This window comes from Protopterus annectens, chromosome 1.part0 (assembly GCF_019279795.1).
Source record: "Protopterus annectens isolate FY-2018-M chromosome 1.part0, PAN1.0, whole genome shotgun sequence".
NCBI classification, from domain to species: Eukaryota; Metazoa; Chordata; order Ceratodontiformes; family Protopteridae; genus Protopterus; species Protopterus annectens.
This window is the reverse complement of record NC_056725.1, coordinates 556,392,903-556,409,433: the sequence shown is the minus strand read 5'-3', so window position 1 is coordinate 556,409,433 and position 16,531 is coordinate 556,392,903. Positions and strand designations below refer to the sequence as shown.

At 39.1% G+C, this 16,531-nt stretch overlaps 1 protein-coding gene across 1 annotated transcript in view; it reads left to right on the top strand.

Annotated features, from left to right (window-relative positions):
* The first annotated feature begins 7,265 nt into the window (after positions 1-7,265).
* LOC122792350 (spermatogenesis-associated protein 7-like) overlaps positions 7,266-16,531 on the top strand; it is an 81,546-nt gene continuing 72,280 nt past the window's right edge. Inside the window, exon 1 of the mRNA XM_044060172.1 lies at positions 7,266-7,374. Coding sequence (XP_043916107.1) covers positions 7,287-7,374 — 88 coding nt within the window. The 5' untranslated portion in view covers positions 7,266-7,286. The remainder of the gene's footprint in view (positions 7,375-16,531) is intronic.

Here is a 16,531-nt window from a genome sequence, read left to right as displayed (position 1 = left end):
CTATTGAATTCAGTCCTGGGCCAGGTAAAGACATAACCGTTTTTAAAATCGAATGTATCCCATTGGATTTTAGCATGTTTTTCTTCTAAAAGTCTCTTTTCAAATAAAAATACATTATCCAAAAGCTGTTCCATCAAACTGTCTACGACGGCTTTAGGATATGAAGTTATAATGTTCTGCTGTCTAGCTATGATCTGGTTACATAGTTCAGTCTCGTGTGGCATAAAAAACTCATTCAATAATGCCATATATTTAACGATCACCTCTATTTGTATAGCAGCTCTGGGTAAAGCGTTCCCGTCATCAGCATCTTCAATACTTTCAGGCCTCTCGGTATAATCCTTCTGTCTATGCACACCTTGAAATTTTGCCTCTGAGTCTGCAACTTCTTTAATTTTAAAAAAATCAACTGCTCCATTAGATTAGTTAAACCCTCCGTTGGCACTCCAGCTTCAGCATCATCAGTAGCAGCCTCAAATATCATCAGTGGGTTGCTCTGCCCACTCACACACTCCATAAACCTGTTCACTTCTGAATTGTTTAAACCTACCGGCTCCAGATTATATGCCAGTTCTACTGTAGCAGGATCTGTGCCAGCCATGTCACCTTGGTCACCAACAAAACAAACAGAAAATAAAAATCCAACGATAGTGACCAGTGTGTAAACACTTCCAAAACTTGAAAAAATAATCAAGGAAGAAAGAAACAAGTACAGGAGTGCTCCAAGGCTGACCAAATAAATCCACTTAAACGTAATATGAAATCACTGGTAGGCAGCAAACACGATATATATATATATCTTCAAAGTTCTAAGTTTATTTATAATAGAACAAATAGGTTAGCGCTTTCACCCTCACGGGCTTCTTCAGACCTTAAAACATCTCTCAAAAAAAAAACACTTCTTATATACTGAACAACTCATTACATCACTTCCTATCATTAATACAAACTATGAACTTTCAACTTTATTAAAAACATTTCGATCAAACCAGTTTTAAGAAATAGAAAGTTAGTTATTAAATAAAAGCCTTATGAATCGGTAAGTACTTATTATATATGTTATTTTAAATGGTTTTTAATGTTTTTAATGTTTTTAATAAAAATGAAAGTTCATAGTTTGTATTAATGATTGGAAGTGATGTCATGAGTTGTTCAGTATACAGAAGTTCTTTTTTGAGAGATGTTTTAAGGTCTGAAGAAGCCCATGAGGGTGAAAGCGCTAACTTATTTGTTCTGTTACACATAAAAGGAGAACTTTGAAGATATATATATATATATATATATATATATATATATATATATATATATATATATATATATATCGTATTTGCTGCCTACTAGTGATTACGTATTACATTTATGTGGATTTATTTGGTCCGCCTTGGAGCGCTCCTGTACTTGTTTCTTGCTTCATTAATAAAAGTGTTTTAAACATTTAGAAGATAATGGGTACAATATACTGTCAAGAGTGTATATACACTGCCATCATGGCCCAGTTATAGCTGAAAAAGACCAGTGGGTCAGTCTACGTACTGCTTATCTAGTTACCACCTGATAGCAAACATAAATTACTTGTTACTATTAATAACACCGGACTGTTCTATGAACTCAAAACTATGCTCGTAGCTTTACTGTTACTAATAGACTGGCACTGTCACTGTGTCAAGGAAAACAGACTTGATATTGGCCACATTTAATTAGTTTTTTTGTTTTTTTATAAAATCAAGCAACAGTGAAGCAATTTAATAGTGTAATTGTTTATTTAATTAAAATGCAATAGTACTTTGCATTTTCCTTAAAGTGTTTGTTCTGTGGTTGTCATTACTGTTTAATTTATTAAAACTTTGGTAATGATGAAAGGTTAAGAATATAACTTACAAGCAAGAAAATGAACAGGAATAGGAGAATAGTTTTCAGGACACATATGCCTTTTCTCAAGTCATGTAAAAACTGAAGTCAGCCACAGCAAGATGTTATATATCTGTTCAGCATTCTGACATCATAGTAGAAAAATAACACTGTTTTCATACTTTAGAAATAGGTCGCTTTCTTAACAATGCATATAAACTTAAAACCTGAACTCAAATTGCCACCTCTCTGCCCAATTAATGATTATTGTAATGTTTGCTTATGTGTTGGCTATTGAAGAGGCCTAAAGAAAAATAATGTTCTAATGTTTTGTCATGCATAATATTGGTGTTAATTGAGGTTTGCAGGTTTTCATTTCAAATATTACAAATGTTACAGCTTTTAGGGCAATGTAATAATCATTTATTAGTTAGAAGGACATTGTGAATTTGGCTGGGAATTTAGGTTTAAATCCTTTCAGATTTTAAGCCATTGTTAAGAAATATACCTGTCTTAAATTATGATGACAAATCACTTACTAGACTTAATATGTTACTCTTTCTGACTTCAGTTTTCACATGATTCAAGAAACTGCAGGTGTGGGTAAGAGTTGATCTGTTAGTCCCACTTATGTATGTATGTATACATCTATTTGTTTGTTCTGTCAAAGTTATTTTTTCTACCTTTTGGTCTTGCTACAATTTTATTTATTCATTTATGTATGTATTTATTTTTCATTTGCTAGACAACATTGCTTCTGAAACCACTTAGTTTTGTTTTTTTGAATATTCCATATTTTGTGTTTGGTAGAGTGGATGGAGATAGCACCCTGTTAATTACCTTCCAGCATACTTTTCAACTGCTGTGAATTAGGCATAATGTCGTGATTTTAGCCCTGAGGTTTAGCATTGCTCCTCCTATATGAACTGATTTTTCTTAGGATCATAGGATCATAGGAAGTTACTAGGTTATTGGCCCTGAGGCCCTTACAAGCCTAGCCAAGAATTTAGCCCATGTTCCAACAAGTCAGCACCCTATGCCACTGTCCAGCAGGGAAACAGGTGGAATCCAAGGCGTGTATTTTCTGTTCCCCATCCAGATTTATCCAGGTTATGCTTAAAAAGGGTTAATGAGGTACTCTGCTTTATGTGGAGAGGGAGTCTATTCCACAAAAGGGGCAGTCTCTGAGATACAAATCTGTCCCACCACCAAGTCCTATTGATGTCACAGACAAGGTTGAGGTTGCGCATGTGGGTTACTTGAGTGGAGCTTGACTTGCAGATATTGCAGCAGTCCCATCAGGGCAGTGTCTGAGATTGCTTTGTATGCCAGATAGAGGTCACCTCTGAAGAGTCTGTAGAAAACTGAGTAGAGGGACAGGGCATTTAGCCTATCTGTGTATGGTAGATTTTTGAGGCTCTGGATTCTCCAGATGAGGAACCTCTGTGGTCCCTTCAGCTGCTGCATGTACTTTATGAGGTATATGCCGAAAGGGGCATTCTACTCAATAATAGGTCTTATAAGGGAAGAATACAGTGCTGTTATGACCACCTTGTCCCTGGATGAGATACCCTTACTAATGAGGTGGGCCATTTAGAAAGCTTTTTGTACAACGGAGGCAATATAGTGGACAAAATTCAGTTTGCTATCATCCTGGGTGCCCAAGTCCCTCACGAGTGATTGCGTGCTTAGGGCCTTATTATCAATGTGATAATTTGTGGGAACATCACTCTCCCCAAGAGGGATGATGATGTATTTTTTGGCATTCAGTTTGAGGCCATGTTTCTGGCACCAGTCATTTGTTTGAGTGAGACCATCTTGGAGGATGTCCACATCACTAGGAGAATTGATGACAGCACCCAGCTTGCAGTCATCTGAAAACCTGGTCAGCCATAGCCCACTAGATTTGGCTTGCACCTCAGAGATGTATATCCCAAACAGCAGAGGCCCCAAGACCGATCCCTTGGGTACACTGCTTGTTATGGGTCTACTACTTGAGATGGCTTCCCCTATTTTGACTAGGTGTGTTCTATCAGTGAGTCAGTTAGCTAGCTATCTGGTAACATATGGATTGATGCCTAATTGAGAGAGCTGCGGTGGTGGTGCTGCGATAGCCTTGTCACCTCACAGTAAGATGTTGTCCTGTTCGATTCTCAGCTAAAGCGTCTTCTGTGTGGAAACATGCGTGAATGGGCGTACCTTCGTTGAAGGTTGTGCATCAGAGCTGGCAACTCGGCACGTAATAATCTACTGCCAATCATTAGTGGACTGGAGTTCCGCTGTGGTGACCCCTAACCGGGAAAAGCCGAAAGACACAACAACCTGAGTGGGGAATAGCATTGAAGGCTTTGGCCAGGTCGTGGTAGGTGGTGTGCACCGTCTTCCCCTCTTTATGGCCTTGGTGACTGGCTCAAAGAAATCGACCAAGTTTAACAGCCATGACCTCCCCTTGACAAAACCAAACTGTGTGGGATCAAGTGTCTGGAGGTTGCCAATGTCCTTATTAATGAGGTCCATGATCATCTGCTCCATGGCCTTCCAGATCAGGCTAGTTAGGCTGATGGGTCTATGATTTCCTGGATCGTTGGACACTCCACCTTTGTGCAAAGGGATGATAGTGGCTGTCTCCACTCATTTGGGATGAAGATGGTAATCGGACTTTGGTTGAATAGGGTGCCTAATGGTGCTGCAAGTTCCTGCCTGAGTTCATGTAGGATGCAGCCTGGAATGTTATCGGGTCCCATGAAGGCTGTATTTTTTGCCTTTGAGAGGACAGTGGTGACTTGCTCCCTAGAGATAAGGGGAGGGGAGCAGATACTGGGGATGCCCTGTTTTACTGATAGGGGAGACAGAGGGGTGAAGATTTCACTGAACCTGTCTGCCAGCAAGTTGTATATATCTATGGTGTTTGTGTATGTGGTGTCCTTGACCACCAGTTCTGAGCAGATTGGGGTGCTTCCCTTGACATTGTGGACATATGTGAAGAAGGCCTTATGATTGTCTTTAGTAGATGTGGCCTGTTTGGACTCAAGTTTGATTACAGGATTTCACTAGTGCTCTTATTTGCTTGTTTAGGCTAAGGAGAGATTGCTTCCAATTAGGCACCTGCTCCTTCTTGGTCCTGGACAGCAATTTTTTCCTTTTATTATAGAGCTTATTTATTGTGGACATCCACCAGGCATCTTCATAATTTTCTTGTTAAAGCCTAGGCAAATATTCTTAATTACTAACTTTATTAAGTCTAACAACTGAAGACCATCTATATGAAAAAATATATATTTTCTTTATTATAGTCTGCAGTCATTTTTAAAGGATGGTGCTATGATTTTAAGGCTCAGAAGCATACTTCTCAGCTGTCTCTGATTTTGCAGAAGGTCCCTGATTTTGCTTCTAAAATGTTTGATTTTTCTGGTAAATCACAGAGGATTAGAGTCAATCAATGAAGCCAGTCATTAGAATTATTATTGTTGCTCAGGAAAGGTGTGATGATGCAAAACTTGTTGTTCTGTTAAATTTTAAGCTAATAACTACTCCTTCCTCCCCAACATTCATTTTGGATTTATCCACAGTTTTTAAGCAAAGTATGTTCAGAAACTGAGAGGTGTGACCCTTAAAACAAGTTGTGGTTGAAAAGGGCCTCCAAACCTCTTATAAAGTGTATTACAAACAATAAAGTAGTATACAGATGCCCCATCCAGGACTTGCTTAAAGTTTATGGAGCCATCTACTATATTCATAGTGTGCAGTAGTTCATTGCGAAATTAATAGTTGTTACTCCACCTGATTAGAACTATATGTTTTCAGACTTTGTTCTCATTTTGACTGTCCTCAAATGTTCATATACGTTGTATAGATTCCCTTCACAGAGACTTCCCTTACTATGGAACAGGGTCCCGATCTACATAAGACAGAGCCCCTCACTTATCACTCTTCAAGAGGAACCTTGATGAGTGGATGGGTAACAGAAAGTTCACACCAGGGATCACACCAACAGCACTACTAGATAGGGGCCAAGGGTACTAGCTGCTAGTACAAGGGTCTAGGGAACTACTAAAGGGGCGGTGAATACCGCACAACGTGGCTGGGCTAATATATGCCTTCGGGCAGATAGCCCAGTACCAACCTATGAACCTATGAACCTATAAGAATGAAACGTTTCTAAAACTGCATGTCGGGTGTCCAGATAACTACAGAAGCACTGCTCAATAAAATCCACCCCTTAAATAGGGTTGCCACCTTTTCAAATGCCCAAAGTGGGACATTTTTTGTAGAAACATCAGCTTTTGCAGGGCAAAACATACCCAGGGCTGGTACAAAGAACAAAACTTCACTTTTTTGCCAAAATAAAATCTTTTTCTTGCAACATTTGAGTTACTTATTCTGTTTCTTATAACATTTAGATGTTTTCAATACAAAATAACTATTTTATGCAACTATTAAAGAAACTATAGGAAATATTTTTGTCCTAAAATCTCAGGACATTTGCCATTTTTTTGCAGAACACAAATGCCGAAAGTGGGACTGTCCCTCACAAAATGGGACAGGTGGTAACCCTACCCTTGAACCAAACTAGTGCAAAGCCCCCAAGTAGGTTTGGGAAATGTTTTGGGGAGGAATTAACCTGTCAATAACAGAGGAAAGGTTACTCCCCTCTGTCGTTTACTTAGTACAATGGGATTTCACGTGCTACTGACAACTAAAGAAGCAAGCAGCGTTACATCCAGTTTTCAGTTAACATTAAGGCTGTCTACCATCTCACGTGTCCCTCATTACGAGGAACGTACCTCATTTGGGGTCTTAAAAAGTTCATGTTTCTCGAAGTTCCTCAAAGTTCCACATGAAAGAGTCTGTCACACATTCAGTGTTAGGAATTTTTTTAAGTGAAATCCATGGTAAATAGAAATTAATCATATTAATTCATTAAAGGATCTTCTTTATAAGTAAAGCCAGCATATTTTCACCATCCTATGACCTTCCTAGTTGAAGTTGTTAGTAAGCCATTAGTATGTGTTCCACATTTTGCCCATTTGTTCCACATTACGAAGGTGAGTGTTCCTCATTTTGGAGATGGAAGGTTGAGAGCTATATGTGGGGCCCAAACCAGGGGTTGCTGACTGTCGGGTTGTTCTACAACCTGTGGACCAGGCTATATTAGAGGGTTGGTAAACCTTTAAGATTATAGTGTCCCACGTTAGTGTTTTGTTAAAATCTAAGCAGTGCCGCTCTCTGTTTACAAACATTCGCTATAACAAATCAAGCTGTCAGAATTGCCGGGTGATATTAAAAGGCACCATGCCTGAAATTTTGTTGTTATCGTTGTTATGGTGAGGAATTATTGTTGCCACCTACCTCACAAATCATTGGCCGTTTATACAAAGAATGCGTTAACTTCCGTTTCTTTTGCTGGCAAGCGCTGATGTCATTATTGATCCAGGTAAATGCCAGCATTTCGATTCTTATATGAACCAGGGTCTGGTGGGCTAAGGAGAAAAAATTGTAAATCAAAAATGCTTTCGGCAAAGAAGGGTAAGAAAGATACTCTGGTGTTTTCTTTTGATACAAGTGCTAACATACAACTTCACAATCACAATACTTTTCTATGAGAACAGGACGGAGGATTACCACTTGCCCCGTTTTGTAGCATTGCAATATAAAATAAAGTTAAAATCATGAACCGAGACAGCAAAGAAGTTAACTGTGTCCAGAATAATGTACTTTGTTATATTATTACTTATTTAGTTAAATGCCGCTAATCCAATACTTTTAACTATATATGCTTCAACTTTAATTCTGTATTTAGGACAGACTCCGCAGTTAAAAAAGTATGTATCCTGCCCTCACAAAAAAGTGGGCAACAATCTGGAAGGTGCTGTATAATTACAAAAAGAAAGAAAGAAAAAGTTGGCTGTGCCCATTTTTACAGTAGTTAGTCTTTCTTTTCACTGTGAGGTACAATTGGGCAGAGCCCATTTACACTGGAGACCTGTCCATATTTACATCCGCATCTGCAATGTAATTATAATTTCTACAGTTAAAAATTAGTGGACTGGAGTTCCGCTGTGGCGACCCCTAACCGGGATAAGCCGAAAGAAACAACAACAGCCAAAAATTATTATGGGGCAAACAGGAATATGCAGACTGGAAAAACTACGACTATGAAGGGACTACGGACAACGAAATTCAGGCATTCATTAAAATCAGGTGACATTATATACATTTGAGAGCAACTTCAAAAAACTACATCACCCATTTTTTCCCCAAAAATACAAGTGCTTGAATCAGAAATCTAAGCACATTGTTTCAAAATCATTGTAGAAAGGAGAACACTGCAGGTGTGTGTTGTGTGTGTAGAAGGCACGTGTCTGCCTTTTCTTTGAGCAAAGATTAATTCAGCAATAATTATCTGAAATAGCAAGGGGTGTGGTTTGCACAGACCTTTACATAAAATACTAATTTTGGAAAGATATCTGTTCCTGGTTGTCTGAAACTGACAGAGATTATAACTTTTGTTTAGGCACATGTGCAGTATAACTGTTATTTAAACCTCTAACAGTGTATCTCAGAAACTAATATATCACATAAGTTAAAGCACTTCTAAAGTTCATCTGTAGAATTGCTGGGTGATATTAAAAGGCACCATGCCTGAAATTTTGTTGTTATCGTTGTTATGGTGAAGAATTTACATAGTGGCAACCGTGCTTTGATCTTTGGTGTATCATCAATGATAAAATGTCCAAGAAAGGTGAACAACAGCAATGCAGTATGCACAAAGAATAACAACAGTAATACAGTATTCATAGTATACACAGGAGTGAAGAAAAAAGTTCATACAATGTATAGCAAATGTATCAATGGGTGCCTGGCTTGTAGTCTTTATTAGTTATTTGCATGTTAATATTTTACTATTCTTCATATTTGCTTGTTACCATATATATCTCAAAACGTACTTTGCATTTCATATTGCTCTTAGTAATGCTTTAATCGAATTGTACAGCATTTACTTTGACTCGTGATTCTGGTTTATGCCAAATGTCTTTGACTCGTGATTCTGGTTTATGCCAAATGTCTTTACCACAGCATACACCCAGTTTCTTCTGTAATGTATGTTCTGTAGCCTTATGCCCCAATTAAGAAATGTATAAATAAATAAATAAAGATAAATAATTGACACACAAGTGATCAACACTGTAATGTGGGATTCTGAGAATTTGTCTTTAATGATCAAGATTGCACTGTTTTGAGGCTTTTTCCTTTCTTCAAAATACAGCAATCTTGGAGCTGAGATTTTATATATATATATATATATATATATATATATATATATATATATATATATATATATATGTGTGTGTGTGTGTGTGTATATATATATATATATATATATATATATATATATATATAGTAGCAGAAAGGACACATAGCCTCATATTGGGGGTTGCAGAGGGCAAGAACCCCTTAGAAAAAGCACTTTGGTGGGAGGGACTGAGTCTATCAAATTGGGGGTTGGATGGGCTTGCCTCCCCAAAAAGCATCTTTCCTGTGTTTTAGTGTTTATTATTTGTGAAAGTCATTCACGTTCAAGTCATAAGACCCTTTGAGATTGACACGCTTAACTGTCCTTCAGTATGTTGCTGTATCAGTAGTAACATGGGTAAGTGCAAGCATAATGCAACTAACTATACAAATATGTCCAGTGACAGTAGAGTAGGAGTATATGGTAGCATTGCAGTAACTGTTATAATTATTGTACTCTTGATTGCAAGAGGGCAGCCCAGTGAGGATGCAGTCAATCATTCACCAGCCATTTCTTCAGCTGTCAATAGAACAGAGAAATTGCACCAAAACACTTTTCAGTCACAGTAGAGTTTTCCCTATTCTCCACTGTTGTGTGACCTCAGAGTAGGTGTATATAATTTCAAGGGGAAGGTTTGCTTGCCTGTCTACAACAGGAGGGTGCAGGGAGGCTTTCCTTCCTGAAAAAAAAATGTTTTTGAGGATTGCCAAACAGAGTTTCTCCAGAATATTTTCTGTTTATCGGCATAAGTCCCTGCTGATGCACCAAGGCAAAATAATTTCAGTTCAGCTAATGAAATATTCATCATATTTTATGGAAACAAGAGTCAGAAGGATATAAGTGTGAGAGAAAGAGGTAGGGGCATAGATAGGAAATCAACCAGTAATCCTTGATTTTATCTTGTGCAATGGGCCAGTGAAAATACCCCCTCTAGTTTCCCCTGAAAAGGACATTGGTCAGGTGGGACTAACCCAGTCAAAGAGTTAATAATAATAGTAATAGTAATAATAGTAATAATAATAATAGTTATGATTATAACTAACAATAAATACATAAATCCACATTGAGATGATCAGTAAGCTGTGAGTGTTGATATAGTAATAAATCTGGAACTATACCTATTTTTACAGAATTTTTAAAAAAGAGGACATAGAAGGGAAATAGACCAGTAATCCTTGACTTCAGCTGAAGTATCATCCTTTGTAAAGGGTTTATTATTACTACTGAGTTACGGAGTTTGGGAACATGTTGTTAGGTATATATTGGTTTATCAGAAAAAAAAAAACAAGAAAGGCAATGGATAAAATAGCTATGTTTAAAACATTGGCTGGTTGGATGGTAGGAAATCAGCATTCATTGACTATGTCTTAAATATCACAAACCTATTTTAAAGAGGTAACATTTGGTCAGTATGAAATATGTGTCAGAGAGTTATAAGTTGTATTGAATAGCTTAATTCTTGTAGTTGAACTGATGAGCATTCACAGTTCAATTGAGGAAAACTCAGCAGGCCAGATCCCAAAAGAGATGTTCTCAATATAATTGGCTCACTTTGCTGTAAGGCATATCTATAAAACAGACTTACAAAGGTAGCCAGACTCCAAAAGACTTGTTCTCAATGTAAGCAGTCACTTACACTGAGCATGTTTTTTTGGAGTTGGGTCAAATGTCTTGATCTGCCAGCTGCTATTCTAACCATAATTGTTTTGGGACTGTGCCTTATTGCTTTAGTTGGCTGTAAAGTATTGCCTCTTGCTGTTGACTCTCATGGTCTTGATGTGGTTCGAGGCTCAACTAAAGAGGATAAAAGAGGCAGTAGTTTTATTTTGCAGTACTATTGCTAGAATTTCTCACTGATAAATTTGTACTTTAATCTCTGGTGGGATCCAGGGTTAGGACATAACCAGGACTTGACACTCTGTATACTTAATGGTACCACTTACACTGATCCCGACGACTTAGCCAACCTGCTAGCTGATAGGCTCAGCACAAACATCACCCCCTTATCGCCCCCTAAAGGCCCAGTCGACATCCCCGATACTTGTCCCACACCTCACATCTCTGTAGATCAAGTGTTAAAGGCCATATCCAATGCAAAGAACACATCTTCCATGGGACCTGATAATATCCCAGGCTGTATTCTGCATCATCTCCAGCAAGAACTAGCTGTGCCATTGAGCACCCTATTCAACCACAGCCTAATTACAGGCTTCATTCCAGCAGAGTGGAGAACTGCCATTGTCATCTCCTTACACAAAGGTGGTGCCACTACTGACCCAGGAAACTATTGCCCCCATTAGCTTGACAAGTCTGATCTTATTATGGATCTCATAAACAAGGACATAGGCAATCTCCAAATACTCAAACCCACTCAATTTAGATTCGTCAGGGGCAGATCTTGCCTATTGAACCTACCTAGTTGACTTCTTTGAGACTGTCACCAAGGCCCTGGATGAGGGAAAGTCAGTACATACAGCTTACCTTGACCTGACCAAGGCCTTTGACACAATCCCCCACTTGGGCATCATTAAAAAGCTAACACAACTTGGTGTTAATCCCTATCTCATCAGATGGGTGGCCAACTGGCTCACAAATAGGACCCACTAGGTCAAAATAGGTGGCACCATCTATCTGTCCTGGGACCGCTACTGTTTGTCATCTACTTCTCAGAGGTCCAGGCAAAGACCAAGGACCTGTAGTGACCAAGTTTTGCGGATAACTGTAAGTTGGGTGCTGTCATTGATTCCCTAAATGACATTAATCTACTGCAAGAGAGTCTCACAGCTATAAATAACTAGTGCTAAAGTCATGGCCTTAAGTTAAACACAAAAAAATTGTATTGTCATACCATTCGGCAAAAACACAGCCGCTATTGATTGGCACACCAATGGCAACCCCCTAACCACACAACCCATGGGGAGAGATCTGGGTTCTTAGGTTGACAACAATCTCACATTCGACCATCATGTGGCAGCAGCAGTCAGAAAAGCCTTTTACATGGTTCTTCTCATAAGTAAAGGGATTGCATCCAGAAAAAAGGAGGTTATTACCTCTCTGTACTCCTCCCTCATTAAACCTATAATTGACTATAACGCCCCATTTGGCATGTACCTTTCCAAATACCTGTAACAACTGAAAAGGCCACAGAAATACCTCACAAAGAGAATCTATGGCCTCCAACACCTGTCCTATGCTGACAGGCTCAAATCACTATCACTTTACTCGGTATCACACAGATTGCTCAGAGGTGATCTGTGTCTCGCCTACAAGGCAATATCGGACCCTGCCTTTCTAGAAATGCCCCAAATCTGTAAGTCTAACTCCTCGCGCATTACCCACTCAATAGGCCTTAATCTAATATGCGACATCAACAAAACCTGCTGGAGAGACAGGTTTGTCTCCCAGATGCTGTCCAGTCTCTGGAATAGACTTCCGATACATGTCAAACAGAGTACTTCACTGACCCTCTTCAAGCAGAACCTTGATGAGTGGATGGGAAACCATAAATTTGTCCCAGGGGTTCCACCTTTGTTCCTCATTGACAGGGGCGACAGGTGCTGACTGAGGTTTCTTTTATGGGGGTAAACTTTTTGCTAGGCTTGTAATGGCCCCAATGTCATTAGCCTAGTAACCTCCTATGAACAGGGGCTGAGTTGTTGAGGACTGACAGAAGGACGCAGAGGAGGTATGAGTAAGAGAATTAATCGAGAGTGCTGAGTATAAGGTTCAGCTTATTAGCAGTGAATCTTCTGAGACTTCCAAAGAAGGGTTGACAGTTTGCATTTTTGGATCTTCCCTAATACCAGACAGCAAATATAGGCACATTGTCACAGAGAATTACCAACATAATGCCAGCTACTGCAGTATTATCTATTGCATATAGAAGGATCCAGTCAGGTACAATTTCTCTACCAAAGACTTGATCTGTTTTAGTAAGTGGTATGACAGTCACATGTTGTGGGATGCAAAAATGTGTTTAAGGACAGTTAAATTCTCCCATGACTGCGTACTCATTTTTCATGTTGGATAGAAATCACTGTGCTAACTATTTAATAGTCTCATTATGGTAATATGAAGAACAAAAAGACAAGCTACATAGATTTTTTACGTATTTATGTGCAGTAAGAGAGTATCTCATTATGGTAATATGAAGAACAAAAAGGCAAGCTAAATGGATTTTTTATGTATTTATTAACATTAACACTCTTCAAGAAAAATCTTGACGATTGGATGGGTAATAGAAATTCACCCAGGGGATCACTTCTGTGGTTCTACTTGACAGGGGCACAGGAAAATAATTTTCTTGGGTGGTGAAAGCCAGGGTACATTCTTGGCTAGGCTTGTATAGGCCCTAGGGCCAATAGCCTAGTACCTACCTATGAACCTATGAACCTATTTATGTGCAGTAAGAGAATAGACTCCCTATATGTTGTATTGTAACAGAAGGGAACATTTTATAGTGTCATTGTGAGTGATGGCCATGCCACGTGTTACGTTTTATTTTCTATCTTATCTAAATATGTTAAATCCTGTAGGTAGTATTTACCTCTCAAAGATGTTGGGTCATAACCAAGTTCTTGTAACAGCCAAGATATCAAAGTTGTAATAGAAGATCCAGTCTTGCAGCAAACACTGTTTAGTGCAGACATTGTGAGGATTAATATCTGGTAGTTTTCTATTTTTTTATTGGGTTTTGCTCCACCACTCACTGAGTGGATCTGAGAATGTGACTGTATATGGCTGTGTGCCAGGGTTAAGCTGTAGGTCTCCCAAGTAAGGAAAAGTTATGGTAGTTATGTATATTTTTTGAAGAATTTCTGTCAGTGGATTACATTTAGTGTGGTAGTGCGTGGTGTGCAGGGTATACGGTGAGTGTGGGATGAGCTGATGGTAGGAGTTTGCCACTTTGATAAGCAAAACTAGTTACCTTTGCATGATGTGTACTACTGACAGCAGAGAGCCATGGAAAGCATGCAGACTCACCTCATGCAGACAAGTAATAACATTGTTAAATGTGGGAGCACTACCAGCCTTTTGACTGCTGATTGTATTTATTATATGTTGAGGTAGAAGGGAGTATCTAAAGGAGTATGTGTTAGTTCTGTAATACATTTAGCTGGGGTGGCTGGAGCAGGTTTGGAGGTGTGCTTATTACAGGAAGTGAACTCAGGTATGTACTCTAGAAAGGCAATGTAAACTTATACTTGTGCGTGATGTAAGTGGGCAGGGTTCCCCTGTATAAGGGTGCAACCTTTGTTAGTGGGAGACTATATCAACAACTATCAGCTTAAACAAGAAATGCTCAGCGGCCTGCAGTAACTGCTGTAAAACAGTCCTGGTGCTTAAATAATGTGAGAGAGTGTTGAAAGTGTTGACTCCCTCATGGGAGAAAAGCTTGAACAAATTAGTCACCCTTTAAGATTTGTACACAAAGTAAGGTCTCAAAATTCCCCTTTTACTCCTGGAGTCACAAAAGATCCTTGCTGTGAACTCTGCTTTGCCAAATGGCATATTCCCCAAATGCAAGCCCTCAGCATTGAGACTGAGACCCATTGGATGGCTACAGCATGAGCGAGTGTCTGCGCAGCTTGAAAGGAAGGATGCTGCCTGAGCAACTCCAGAGTAGGAAATAAACCAGCCCTCACCCCTCCAAAAAAGGCAACTAAAGAAAAACAAAGTTAACACAATACAGAAATTGATTATAATTACAGATAATATGGGTGCAGTTCATAATCAAGTTATATAATCACTTCAGCCAGCTATGTAGTAATGTTCCCTCATATACAATGCCCTAAGCAATGCATAACCATCCCATATCATTCAGTGCACCAGGGCACAAGAACATACTCAACTGATTACCTTGGTTCCACCAGGTACACAGTTGGTCTGCAAATGGATTTCCCACAGTACAGACCGCAATTCACAAACAAATGAATTGCAGACTACATTTGCAGTATGAAAAAAAGGTTATGGAAGTCCAGCATGGGGCAATATACTGCAAACACAGTAGTGCAGTACAGAGGCTGAGTGCCAAGGAATGCTAAGCAGGAGTCACCATTCCCTGGAATGACACTCCCAGTAGGATTATTGTCCCCTAGGTTGCACTGTGGTACAGACAAGTGAACTGTTGCAACCAAACGTGGCCTATTCCTGACACAGTAATGCAGCTGGGCTTCCAGCAATGGAGTGGCTGCTATACTAGAGCATGATATTTGCATATTATGCTAATGACAATTTTGGCTCCTATTGAAATGTCAACACTGTTAACACCAAGTTCTGAAACACCAAAAAAAAAGACTGAAAGTACAGGAGAAGAGTAAATATGAAACACTGTGCTTCTCCTTTAAATGCGTACATCCCCAAATGTGAGAGATAAACCCTCCATACCAACTGAACTTATATATACCAATTCCAGGATTGCCATACCTTAGAGAAAATGTCATATGGTCATATTCAAAGAAACGGTCATCTCAAACTTAGTATACGTAAGTCCACTTTTCGGCCATTTAGTCCCTGTATTATAGGACTCACACAAGCAGATTGCAGCATTTCAAATGGTTACCAACATTTTCATCTCTGTCATGGCAACTGGGACTGAAACTTTTAGAAATCTGCCCCTGGCCTGACTATGGAGATCCACAAACATAGGCTGCACCATTTTGATGACAGCAGGTGTGAAAGGCAATGGCTATGAAGCATGGCGTCTGGTGCATGTGATAGTGTGTGTGTGTCAGAGAAAGAGAGACAGTGTGTCTTTGTGTGTGCATGAGTGGTAGGTGTGACTGCGTATACACATGCATGTGTATGAGTGTATGCGTGTATCTGTGCCTGTTGGAGGGGGGAGGTGACTGTAGGGTAGTACCTGGGCATCAACATATATAAATCACTTTCCACAATCAGTTGTGCCAACTTGGCATGATTTCTATTCAGCTTCATGAATCTCGGTCCTGTCATGCTGGCAGACCACAAACATAGAGCTTATCCCAGACTGAGCATTATGTCCATGCATGCCAAGAGAAGATCTTTAACAGTGCAGATGTCTGTGATCATTAGTTGCATGGCAGCTTCAACTGGGCATTGAGACCTTGTTCTGTACTCCCCGCTGTTCTTAACTGCGTAGATCCAGGGGGGCCTTCACTGTGTAATGGAGTACAGATGAAACCTGTTTGAAGACCCACAGAGAAGTTGCTACAACTGTACTATCTTTTTCAATTTAGTTACCTTTATCTTATCAAAAAAATATTAAAATTATAAATATCTAATAAATGTCTAGATAAAGAAGAACAATATTTCCAAACTTTAAGTATTCATCAAACATACAATAAAGCAGGACAAAACAATGCCCACCAAGTTACAAAGTACTCGAACTGTTTAATTAAATTCAAAAAT